This window comes from Trichogramma pretiosum, unplaced genomic scaffold (assembly GCF_000599845.2).
Source record: "Trichogramma pretiosum strain Unisexual culture from Peru unplaced genomic scaffold, Tpre_2.0 scaffold57, whole genome shotgun sequence".
NCBI lineage: Eukaryota > Metazoa > Arthropoda > Insecta > Hymenoptera > Trichogrammatidae > Trichogramma > Trichogramma pretiosum.
This window is the reverse complement of record NW_019641637.1, coordinates 102,402-115,084: the sequence shown is the minus strand read 5'-3', so window position 1 is coordinate 115,084 and position 12,683 is coordinate 102,402. Positions and strand designations below refer to the sequence as shown.

Below are 12,683 nucleotides of genomic sequence, written 5' to 3'. Positions count from 1 at the left end.
AAACTCGATTACTCGAAAAAATTCGAGTGTCCGAAAAAACTCGAGTACTCGACTCGAACTCGAGGAAAAAACTCGAACTCAATGAGTCGAGCTTTTTCGAGTACTCACACAGCCCTAATAGTTATCCCAGCAAGGGGTCAACTCATGTTCGTGAAATGCAATATAATATTAAAACAATTAGCGATCGCCCGTATACTTTTATAGCTCATAATTCAGGCGAAGAACGCATGTATGTAGATTCTTTAAATTTCAATCCTATAATACTTTTCCTTAAATTTCAAACATATCAAAACAGATTTTTTTTGAAAACATAATTTGGTAAACATTTTTTATTTATACTATAACTTCTCTTTAAAAACCAAATAATGTTTCAAACAATTGTTCTTAAAATATTTGAATTGTTGTTCTAATTAAAAAAATTATAAACTTAACCAGTTATAATTTAGGAATTCAAATACTATTGCTATTTGCAATGCATGTTGATTTTTAATGATCATTAGAAAACAATTTTAAACTTTTTATCGTACAATGAACAATGATAAATTGTTTGACAAGGTTTGACAAAGTTTCAAGATGAATATACTCTCACAGTATTAGCATTTCTACATAATAGGTATCCCCACATGTTGAGTTTTTTTCTAATTGTAAAAGATTTTCCGTTTGCAATAAAGATGTGGAGGGGATCTGATACATAGCATATCTAGTAGCCAAGAATTTTCACTGTGAATCTAGATTCACGTAGTGCTTTATTGTGCTCATCGCTTACAGCAGTCGTAGAAAATGATTTCAAAAAATTTTACTGTGTTATGTTTAGCTACTCTTTTTGGACTATCAAATGCCTTAGTTCGTAAGTATTAAAAGCAAATGTATCGTAACTAAGTAATTATTTCCATAAAATAAAACTTTATTTACACTCTAGAACGAAGGTTTTTTTAATATTTTTGAAGTAGATTATTTGGTCAACTACGCAAATCGCGCCTAATTTGATTTTATTAATTACATTTTTGAAAAAATTATCGATAGAATTGATGCTTTATTTTTTTTAAATGTTTGGAACGTGATTGAAATGATTGGAATTTGCATCTCAAAATAATCATATTTCATTACAATGATTTTATTAAAATTTAGTAACAACGATTTTTAAATATTTGAAAATTTTAAAAAGAGTGAAACTACACTACTACCTTGATTATTACAATTAATTTTTTCGTAATTCGTTTTTGTACACTTTTTTGCTCGTATAATCAAGCTATGATAAATACGAGAAAACCTGTTTGTAAATTGTGATCAACGATCTTTTGTATGCTGATTAATCTTTTGAAAAAGATATTCTTGAGCGATACGTAAGATCCGTTGATGATTTAAATTTTTTTACTCTAATTTCATATCATACTTTGAGCATTATTTGATGAATCACATTTAATAGATAGTTATTGAAAAATTAATCATAGGAATTCCGTAAAACTTGACGAAGGTTAAACTTATTCGAGTTATTTTCCACAATGGCATGTTCTCGCGCGCATAACTACTTCTTGACTTCCTCGACCGATCCTATATGTATCAATGTTACCGAGTATTCAAATTCTTGCAATTTAAGCATCCTACATTGAAGTCTGTGGCCGACGCAATCCGAAACTGGACCAATGTGTAATAGACAGTGCAATGAAACTACTACCGAAATTGAAAGATGGAATTCCTGAATTAGATGTACCCCCACTCGAACCTCTGGAAATTGAAGAACTTCCTATGGCCAATCTTGATTCCTTCAGAGCTTCTGCGACTGATGTTAAGCTCAGGGGCTTGTCTAATTTTACTATTAAAAATCTTAAGGTTAAACTTCAAGATTATAAAATCTACATTGAAGTTTTATTTCCTCGTGTCCATCTCAACTCTGATTACAATGTGAAAGCGAAAATTCTAGTACCTATTGCCGAAAAAGGACCTATTGACATGATCACAGGTGAATTTTTTACTTATATGAATCTTTAGAATCACGTCGAATGGATGTATTGTAGACAATGTTAGCTCTAATTAACGACTTATCAAGCTCAACTGTCAGATTAGAAATTTGCATAAGTCGTGTAATTTCGTTGTTGCATAATATAGCGGAAATACGTGGTTTTTTCAAGTGACTAAGAAATTGTCGCTAATGTTTCGTCAATTATATTACACAAGAAACGTCTAAGTGTATAATTATACATATAATGAATCAAAATACGATTTTATTTTAGAAAATATAGCTGCGAAGACTACAATGAAATTCCGGTTGATCGAACGTCGTGGACGTCAAATTATGTTTTGGGAAGAAATGACAACAAAAATTTTCATTAAAGACTACACGGCTAATTTTGAGCCTGGTGAACAGAAACCTCTGACTCAGGCCATTAATCAAGTTCTTCAAACCAATAGAAAAGAGATCATCGAAAGCATTACACCATCTTTGGAGCGAGCCATTTCTAAACAAATTCTAGATATTAGTAATCGTATATCAAAGCATTTTTCTTATGAAGAGTTATTCCCCGATCGTGAATGAAAGAGTAACACTAAGTCACATAATTCTAATTTGCAGTAACGATCGATTTGCCTAAAAATTCATATTGAAGTTGTATTTCTATTGCCAATGCATAATTCATATTGATTTGAATATGATCGTAAAATGAAATTATATGCTAAGTCTGTAACGTTCAACATTTTTTTCCAAGTTCATAGCGTTTGATTGAAAAATATTTTTCAAAACGAATTGTATATATTTTACTTATGATGAACTACATTCATCGTATTTCACGTTAAATATTAAAATTACAACTTATATTTTTATACCTAATGTAATTTAATTTCAAATCCTTAACATTATGATCATGCAATAGCTATGCAATGCAATGCAATAGCAATGCAGTTAGATTTTGTATAATAATACTTAATAAAACAAATCGAATGTAAATCGTATATTTTATTATTATTTATTATAAATTCATTCTAATCAATTCTTTTCTTGCTAAGATTAATAATAAAAAAGTAAAGAAACTGCAAATTTTTATAAATTTATTATAAATTAACATTTTTTTGATTTGAACTAAGAGAAAGTTATAATCGCATGAAGCGCTTTAGACGGGACTAGTATAAGTATATAGGAGCTCTTTATACAGCTCGAGCATACACGACATAGTAGCGAATTCATATTCAAGGATACATGTTTCATATACGAATTTATGTATTTTGCAGCTTGGGGATGTACTTATGGTATTTATTAGACCGGAGTCGAACGATAATTGCAAGATGATATCTTTTCATCATTTAATATATGATATGCACTTTGCATCGGATAAATAAACCTATTACATTTTTATGAGTTTTGAAGGTATTTTTGGTACAAATGATTTATGAAAATCATGTACTGAATTGACGCGACGTTCAAGATTATTTTTAGCCCAAATTATTCATAACAAATCTTGCATTAGAAAGGTTTGTCACAAATATGAACTGCATTCCCGTAGTTCTTACGTTTTTACTGATGCCCAAAAGATGTGTAGATGTGTAACAGATTTCACATTCATATAATTCCATGCTCTCACATGTCGTTTCGATAAGTGTCTTTAGACTTGCTTATCCTTCATTTGTTTTTCACGTTTCACACTCTTAAGATAATTTGGTTTAAGTCGTTTTTTAAAATCGTTTAACCTCTTTATATTCATCAAAAGTTTCCATCATGTGTTTATTCCCTGTGAATTTTCACGATTACATGCTGGCCATTCTCAATTTAAAATTACTAACTTAATATTAGTCAGTCAAAAAAGTACTCACAGCGTGCCAAGTAAAAATTTTTCCGTTACACGGAATTGACAGTTATTATGATAACCGAAATCTTTTTTCATCAAAATGATACGATTTTTTTTATGAAGTAATTGTTGTGAATTTAGTTTTATACTTTTACAATATGTAGAGCAACTTGATATTCAGATTTAGAATTGGATTCAGATTTAACATTTTTGACCTGAAAATCAATGAATATTTTTTCATTTAATCGTTTTTGTAACGCTACAGCCTCATGTGCATGTTTTATCTAAAATTAAAATTGTATAATAGTTTTTGATATCAAAGAAACAACACAATTCAAAACATTTAACTCACTCGTGATTTATTAAAAATGAATGTTTCAAAGTTTTTAGTTTCGTTAGAGTCCACCGAATTTATAATATAATATTCGCTTGCATCTGGTCAAGTGTCGATTCGGTTCTTCCTTCACCCTGAAGAATGATAAAGTTTGATGAGGTGATCACTTAAAAAATTATTATACCTTGCGCAAAAAGTTATAAATAACGTATCCTCTCTGCTTTCCATCATGTGTTTATTCACTGTGAATTTTCACGATTACATGCTGGCCATTCTCAATTTAAAATTACTAACTTAATATTAGTCAGTCAAAAAAGTACTCACAGCGTGCCAAGTAAAATTTTTAAGGTAATTGTGTTATTGTTCAATCGTTATTTTTCATTAAAGTCGTATTTGAATGAATTTTAAATAAAAAACATACCAAAAAAGGTGGAAAAAAGTTGGTGGATATAATATAATAAAAAAGTACTAGAGTCCGTAAGACTGCAGAAAGCAAAATGACAAGCTGCCATGATCATTGCAAATATTGAATAAGTACCGTCTTTACGTACGTCACGGAAAGTCGAAGCGAGAGACTGCGACGAACCCACACTCTCTGTGCGTGCAACTTATAATAACTCTCGATGCTGAACGTCAAATCGACGCAATGCGTGGAAAATCATAATTTTTTGTATAAAACTAGTGATATCTTATTTTTCTGTCTTACGGGTATTATAATTATGACGCGCGTCATTTATTTTGAAACACGGGTGCTCAACGCTCCATCTCAATTTGACCATCGCCACGTGCACAGTTTTGACGCAGTATCTTGCTTCGACGCTCGGTGCGCAAAGTTTAGTCGTAAAGGTATGAATTGCATTTACTAATAGAGAAACTACTATTCGAGGATGTGCAAGTTGAGGGTGATCGTAACCTTGGCGATGGCATATTAATCATAGCGCCTGTTTTTTTTTCGATGCACTCCGCAGAAGCCAACCTAGACATTCAAAATTGACCAAACTTTCGTTCTATCGTATTTACATTTCGAAGAATATTGATTAGGTGACTCTTTTCACAATTATTTCCGAAGGGGAAACGCGAGATTTTTTGATCTAACTACCCTTTTAATCTGTATATTTTATACGTGAAAGTAAAAAAGCTACAACGTTTTTCATACTACAATTCTTGATTGCTCATGGAGACCCATTTTCTGAAAATTAATGTCACCGTCGGAAAACTCAGGAATAAACAAGTCAAAATTATACATCAGTTAATTTTTTCATACATTTTGGGAGAGATAAAAATTGTGCATTTGACCGTTTTGCACGATCACGCGTGCCTAATTCTCTTCCTAAACTTCTCTCACTCCAAACCATCTCTTTGTCAGAAAATGTCTCGAGTACTATAAGTTATGACTAGCAACATTTTACGACTTTCAAAGACATTCATTGTTCGTTGCTGTTTATTTAAGGTAAATTTTACATTGTTTAACTTTATTTTAACCTCTAGAGGGCCGAAAAGCCAATGTATTGGCGCACCCCCTGATCGACCCTTTGCCCATGATCGATCAATAATTCAAGATACCTTTTAGTCAGTTTTCTATGGATGATATGACCTTTGAAATCATGGTCCTCTAAAGGTTAAATTTATATCATTATGAACTTTTTCACATAACTTGAAAAAAATGTTATTTCATCTTATAATAGAAGGTAAAATAAAAGTTATGAAAATTCTTGCTATCGAGTCAATATAACAGCCTGGCCCAGGATAATATTTAAATTTCAATAAACTACATTGAGTTGGAATTTAAACAAAAACAAACATTTCTTATTCGTATATTCGTTCAATAATTAATATTTACGATTTAATTATACACAACAGCATTTAAAAAAATTGTTTGTATGAACCGTTTATATTTAAAAAAACTTTATTATTTAAAAACTGGTATTAAGTATGATTTTATTTGTTTTGAACTCAGAGACAAAAAGGTAACTTAGATCTATGTTAATTAAATAGGATTTAAGAACGTTTTTGCTTTTGAGCTCAAAAATATACTTTCTGCCGTGGGTAAACGTTACATGAAATTTAATTAAAAATTAAGCAAAAATAATGCTTAATTGAGAGAAAATATGGACAGACCTCTTAAAAGTCACTAAGAAAAGTATTTAGATAAGTTCATGATTTCTGAATTGCACTTGAAGTAATAAATCAATTTTCAAAAATAAAAAAAAATTGCATCAATTCAATTGCTTAACATGTTACGATTCTACCTCTTGAAACACGGAAACAAAAAAAAACGATTAAAGATCTCGAACTCATTATTTTGGATCATACTTGGGTATCTGTATCAAGTGAGTTTGATTAATTTTTTGCCTGCAAAAGAAGTGGTCGTAAATAGAACATAAGATTTACTTGTCAGACGCGACAGTGTCTATAAGTACGTCATAATTTTTTCTAGTGCTCTATGCATAATCACCTACCGATGCTAAATTAAATACCAACTCGTGACTCGATTCGTCTCATAGTGGATCTAAAAGTCAAACAGTCAATATGGCCCACAGAATAGCAGTTTTCATCTGCTTTGTGACAATACTCGCACTTATCAATGCTGATATTCGTAAGTAGTAATTTTTCAATTGAAAAGTTGTTTCTCTTATATTTGCCTACGATTTCTTCTGAACTTTAAATTGACAATTATGGTGTTGAGCGATAATCTTTTTGACCCTTAATACAATTTCTTTGTTTATTTAGCAAAAACGATTAAAATATGCGGACGACGCAATCCTCAACTAAACCAATGCGTGATAAATGCTACATTGGACCTAATGCCAAAATTGAAAACGGGTGTACCCGAACTTGATTTGTCGTCAATCGAACCAATCAAAATCGACAATCTTGTCATGGCAGACATTGACAATTTCCATGCCTACGCAACTAACGTCACGCTCGGTGGTCTCAGTGAATTCAAGATAAATCTCATGAACGTCGATTTAGAGAGCGGAAAAGTTGACATCGAGTATGTTTTTCCAAAAATCCATGTCAAATCCAATTACGAAGTAAAGGCTAAGATACTCATTCCAATCAACGAGAAAGGACCGATCGATCTAATTACAGGTAAATTAATGAGCTATATCAGGAAATATCTATTTTTCATTCTCGTTTAAATGATCCATACAGAGAATACTCTGGTGAAAGCACGAATGTTGTTCAAAAAAGTAAATCACAAGGGACGCGTCATGATGTACTGGACGTCGATGAAAATGAAGATCAAGATTACGGACTACACTGCGAATTTTGTGTCGAGCGACGATAGTCCAATGACACAAGCCATCAACCAAGTGCTGGCGACTAATCGCCAAGAGATCATCGAGAGCATGACCCCGAGCTTTGAAAAATCTCTGTCGGCCAAGGTGCTGGAATTAGGCAATCAAATTTGCAAGCGATTTTCCTTTGACGAATTATACCCTGATAGGGAATGAGTTTGATTTTTCTTTGTTAATTAAAGTGTAGCGACGATAAAAAGTCTGAATTATCTATGAAGTGGGTTTAAATTTCTTGTAGTTAACATAAGTGTCCTTTCAAGGTTGCAGAGGCGAAACATTGTCAAGTTTCTACGACTCGATAGGTGATATAAATAATTAGGGAGGATAGCTGGAAGCATTTTCCGGACAGTTGGTTCATGCATGAGAAGTTTCGTCGTTGGTAAGCTTAAATATGCAACTGTTGAGCATTATCTATATCGAAGTCGGGGCACTTGTGCGTCGCAGTAGGTGGGCGCTCGCACGCGATACAGCATTTCAAAAGCTGTGTGTAAGTCCTTATCATACTCGAACGAACAATAAACACTTTGGCTATAGGTATACGCTCACGCATTCGCGTATAGACAAGTTTGGCGTCGATATAGAGAACCGCAATGTGCTTCTCTCGACGTATACACTTCCGTTTTCTCTCCGAGGCCTCCGCCTCGCCCCCGAGTTGGCCAAAGCTAAGTCGTATCTCAGTCTCATCATAATCTTCCGTGAGCGAAGTTGGCAGTTCCCCGAGAGCAAGAACTAAACGCTACCCGCGCACACACCCAAACACACACACACACACACATTTGCGCGCTGGAAACTCTTGCTATTTGATGCTGCTGCTGCTGCCGCCGAGTTCGCTCGCTGGATATAACTAGTAATTAAGCGAGGCGCTGTAGTGAGAAGCGGACCTCCTTGATCATCTCTTCCTACGATATTCTTTGTAAATGTGTGTATGTATGTGTGTGTGTGTGTGTGTGTTTGTGCGCGCGAGCTGTCGTGGAGCTGCTTCCGGAGCTGCAACGCCGTATACATAGCTGACGATTCTTGATAATGACTTTTTCTCTCAACTCGAAAACTAGAATACTTGCTCTGATGCAGTCATGATCATCTTAATTAAATTGTTGGACAACTTCGTTCAGTGTTTTTCAATGAAATTCTATACATCGGAGTTTAATAAAATTTCTCATCGATCCGATAGCAATGGCGTTTCGAGCTAGAAGTTTATTACGAAAACTTGAAGCATAAAGCTTAAGTGTTTCCATTTTTTTTTGCAATTTTATTTCGCAAAATCATTTTGTCTTTGAAAATCGTCCCAATCCACAAGTGTGGTCGCGTGATATCATCAAAAGCATAAACAATTTACGCGGAAATGTACATTTTATCATTGTTTCACTCGTCAAATCCGTTACATCGATCACTCGACAAACTCTTTATGATCTCCTCTTGGTTTGATTTTTTCTCCTTTTTTATGAGCATCGCTGAAAATTAACTGGACTCGGGCACATGCAAGTATAATACGATGACGTGAGTATCGAAATTAATGCAGCCATTTTCAATCATCGCATACGCATATATATACGGGTAAAAAAAGGTACAGCACTCGATTCGAAGCTTATCGGATCACAGGCGCGCGCGTTTAGCAAAACGCCCCGAACGGTCGATCATTTACATACATACGCGCAGTACTTTACTACACATGGAGCACTCGGTGCACTTGACATGCGAGTCAATTGATTTTCAGCTCGACGCGGCGGCAGTTTACGGCGACGAGTTTCTTGTGCGCAGGCAGCGCAGTTTTTTTGTCGCCCGCGCCGCACTATGTTTTCTTTTTTCGTCCCTATATTAGCCCCGATTAAGCTACGCTCGCGTGGCCTGCTGTTGCTGTTGCAGTCGCTGCTACACGAAAACACTTTTTCCATGCTCGTTTATGTATCGGTCTGCAAAAACCGATCGAAAGCTCGGCTTGTAAAAGATGCATGACGAGCTTGTGTTTACCAAATTTTTGCTTCATTACTCTTCAAGAGCTCGAGGGTCTTTTTTCTTTAACAAAAACCGAAGCGGCCGACATAGTTGCAACATTTTCCAGCTCGAGCTATTTACTCGCTTTTTTCAGTCCTAGATTACATCGGATGAAAAATAAAAACGTATCAAATACGGTGTATAGGTATAGGACAGAGGCAGAGCATTAGGTGATATGTTTCGCCAAGTTTTGCGTAACTCGCCCCTATATGAAGGCACATTTATCAAACTGGCACAAATTAGTCGTATGTGTATTGAACACAGTCCGAAGCCCTATGTACATATACATTTCGAGTAAATAGACTATAGGGCCATTTGTGCGAAAAGTGTTTGCGGGCATTGGGAGTTGGCTCTCTCTCTGTATAGTGTGTACTATACTATGGGCATGTATCTGTGTGTGTATGTGTGTTAGTCTGAGCTGCATTGGTATACGCGCGAGATGTACATGCATTGCGTTTATTGAATTACTGGGAGCGAGAGGGGTCGATTCGTCGATATACCGCACTTTTGTATAGTTTGGCGAAACCGACAATAACCGCGCGCCACCGCCGCTGCTCGACCCGGACTCGGATCTGTCTATATATATCGCGTGTACGAGGCGGCAAGCAGACAGAACGAGAGAGAGAGCGAGAGAGAGAGAAAGAGCAGATCGTATTCGAGCGAGGCTATTGAGTACCTTTTGATCCTGGCTCTACCTTTCAATTTTATAAATCTCTATCGGTTAGCTGCACCGCTCTCTGCCCGCTTCTACGTGTGTGTGAGTGTATCGCTACTGCACTACGTGTGCCGAAAATCATTTTTTTCTTTTGCCTCGCCGTCAGATGAAAGTGAGATACCGCATACTTGTGTGCCGGAGCAGGTATATGTACGAGCACTGCTCGGCCGCTTCCTCGACTGCCTTTTTTCCACTTGCTGATATATATACTTGGATTCATTGAAATTGTTGCGAGCCATTTTCCGAAAAATCCCTGCCTACTTTTCGAGCACGCGAACACGCGAATATGTGGTATAAACGGAAACGCAATGGAAGGAGAGAAAAAAAGGCGGAAAATGAAAATTCAATAAGGTCGAAATTGCTTCGATGAAAAATTAAAATATTTTCTCGAGCAACGAGGAGCGGCAGGCAAATAAGGAGGCGTATCCATAGGAAACCATAAATGAAATTCACGGCTCTGTCGTAATACAGCTTCCGCGAAAGCTCGGCGCTTGAGCAAAAAAAAAAGCAGCAAAAAGAAAAAAGGAAAAAAGCAAAAAAAAAGAGCGGGGAAAACACGGGGAGAGGCGAAGAAAAAAGTAGCGGTGCAGCGGCAGCAGCTTCGAGGGAGTCTACAGGTATATTCCGAGGGTGGTCTAACAGCCGCGGCGCACACGGTCGAGCGCTATCAAGCCAGCAGTGCACAGAGTTGGCGCCAAGTGCGGATATATATCAGTCGTCGCCCGCACGCATATATACCTGCACACGTAGCTATATAAACGCACATACAGAGGGTTGACACCACTACCAACGTAGCGACTACCACCACCACTACCACCATCAGCAGCAGCAGCAGCACCACCACCACCACCACCACTACCAGTACCTCCAGCATCACGCGTAGCGCGTCCCCAGCGTAAGGTGCATCTGCACAGTATACACACAGGCGTGTATATATATCGTCGGGTGAACTCGGGTCTCGGGCTCGGGGATGAAGGTGGCAGTGGGTAGGGTAGCGCTAGTGGTAGTATAGCAGTAGTGTAGTCGGTGGCGCTTCTCTGCTTCGTAGGTCGTCTGAGTGGGGGGGCGCTGCGGCCGGTGCGCCGAAACGTCCTCAGTCCGCCAGTGCTTCGCGGCCTGCATGGTTGCTGCTCGCGCCCAAAGACCTTCCCGCGCTTTCTCTCTCTCTCCACGCCAGAATCTCGTCGTTCGCGCGACTCGCGACTCCCGCGTGTCTCAACCCCGTTACATTCAAAAAAAAAAACATCGATACAGTGTGTGCGCGCGATCGCGTGTGCGCGTCGTATATTTCGCTCGTATCAACTCGTGCTTCGACTTTGACTGGCTGTGACGCATCGTCGGGTCGTGTCGGTGCGTTTACGCGCGCCCGTCAGCGATGTCGTTGACAGGTTCGCGCTGGGACGGGGCAAGAGCAGCGATACACGAGCCTTGATCGTTCGCATCGAAAAAATAGCGCAAGAGGAAGATGCTGGCCAGGTGTTACCGGTACGCCGAGATCGTGCGCGACGATGATCGTGATGTGACAGCTGACGAGGAGCATCTCTCGAGTGCCATTGCTTCTTGTTGTTGATTTTGCCAGCGGCCCTTGTTGTTCTATCATTGTTGTTCCTAGGCCGAAAGTGTGCTGCTATTGTTGTTGTTGTTGTTGATGTTGTTGCTGTTGTTGTACAAGCAGCTCTTAGTGGTGTTATGCACGTCGCTCGATGATCGTGTGAAGCGACGATATAAGCCAGAAGAGATAACGACGACGATGCCACTGTTGCAGCCGCTGTTGCTGCTGACGATGCCGTTGTGCCACGGCATCAGCGACGTCGACGGCGCGTTGACCTCGATGTGCGTGAATAGAGTTTGTGCTCCTCGTTAGTGTGTAGATCTATATATATATACAACGTACTCATATACACCCGCACTGCCGCTCGTTGCATAGACGGTCGACGTTGGAGCGATCAGCTTAGCTGCTGCTGCTGCTGCTGCTGCGGTGTCTGCAGCCGGACACGAGGTGGGTTCTCCCGAGCTTTTGTGCACTCGTCTCTCCTGTCCCTCTCCTGGACCGCCTGTATTATCCACTGGTCCACTTTGAATCATCTATGATATACAGCCTTTCATTGTCGCGGCCCGGTGTAAAGACGACGATTCGAGCCGCGAAATATCAGGCTGGCTTTATTTTCGAGCCGCGCCGAGTGTCGACAACCCTCCGATAGCTCACGACGGATACGGATCCTATTAGTTGGCCGTGTCACGCGCACACGTACGTTTGTGCTGTAAACCGTTTGATCTTTGAATTCGGCCTCCAAGTGCTTTTAAGAACGAAAGCCACGGATCGCACAGGCTCTTACGGAATTCGAAGCGCCTTGATGATGCCTGTCGACGATTGATCATAGCGCTTGGGCGCCTTTCCGAGCCAACTGCCAAGAGTAATATTTTCCAACTAATTTTATACTCGCGTGTAAAAAGTGTGCGCCCTGCAGCGCACGAGATTCGCTCGGGCGGCTGAAACACCGCGAATTTTCGTAACGAGCTCTCTCACGCGAGATCGCTGCGCAGACTCATTGAGACGTGTATAG

The 12,683-nt window shown here is 38.3% G+C and overlaps 1 protein-coding gene and 1 long non-coding RNA gene across 2 annotated transcripts; one reads left to right on the top strand and one right to left on the bottom strand.

Annotated features, from left to right (window-relative positions):
• The first annotated feature begins 715 nt into the window (after positions 1 to 715).
• Positions 716 to 7,629, top strand: LOC106657283. Its single transcript, XM_023459368.1, has 6 exons — positions 716 to 847; positions 1,598 to 1,960; positions 2,232 to 2,525; positions 6,599 to 6,706; positions 6,841 to 7,203; positions 7,267 to 7,629. Exons 1-6 carry the CDS (start codon positions 781 to 783, stop codon positions 7,566 to 7,568), a joined length of 1,497 nt encoding a protein of 498 aa, XP_023315136.1. The 5' UTR covers positions 716 to 780; the 3' UTR covers positions 7,569 to 7,629.
• On the bottom strand, positions 4,129 to 4,694 carry LOC111693771. The gene is made up of 2 exons (XR_002763476.1): positions 4,435 to 4,694; positions 4,129 to 4,352 (listed from the first exon to the last, which is right to left on the bottom strand). It is a non-coding gene; the product is annotated as an uncharacterized LOC111693771 (long non-coding RNA).
• Positions 7,630 to 12,683: the final 5,054 nt, after the last annotated feature.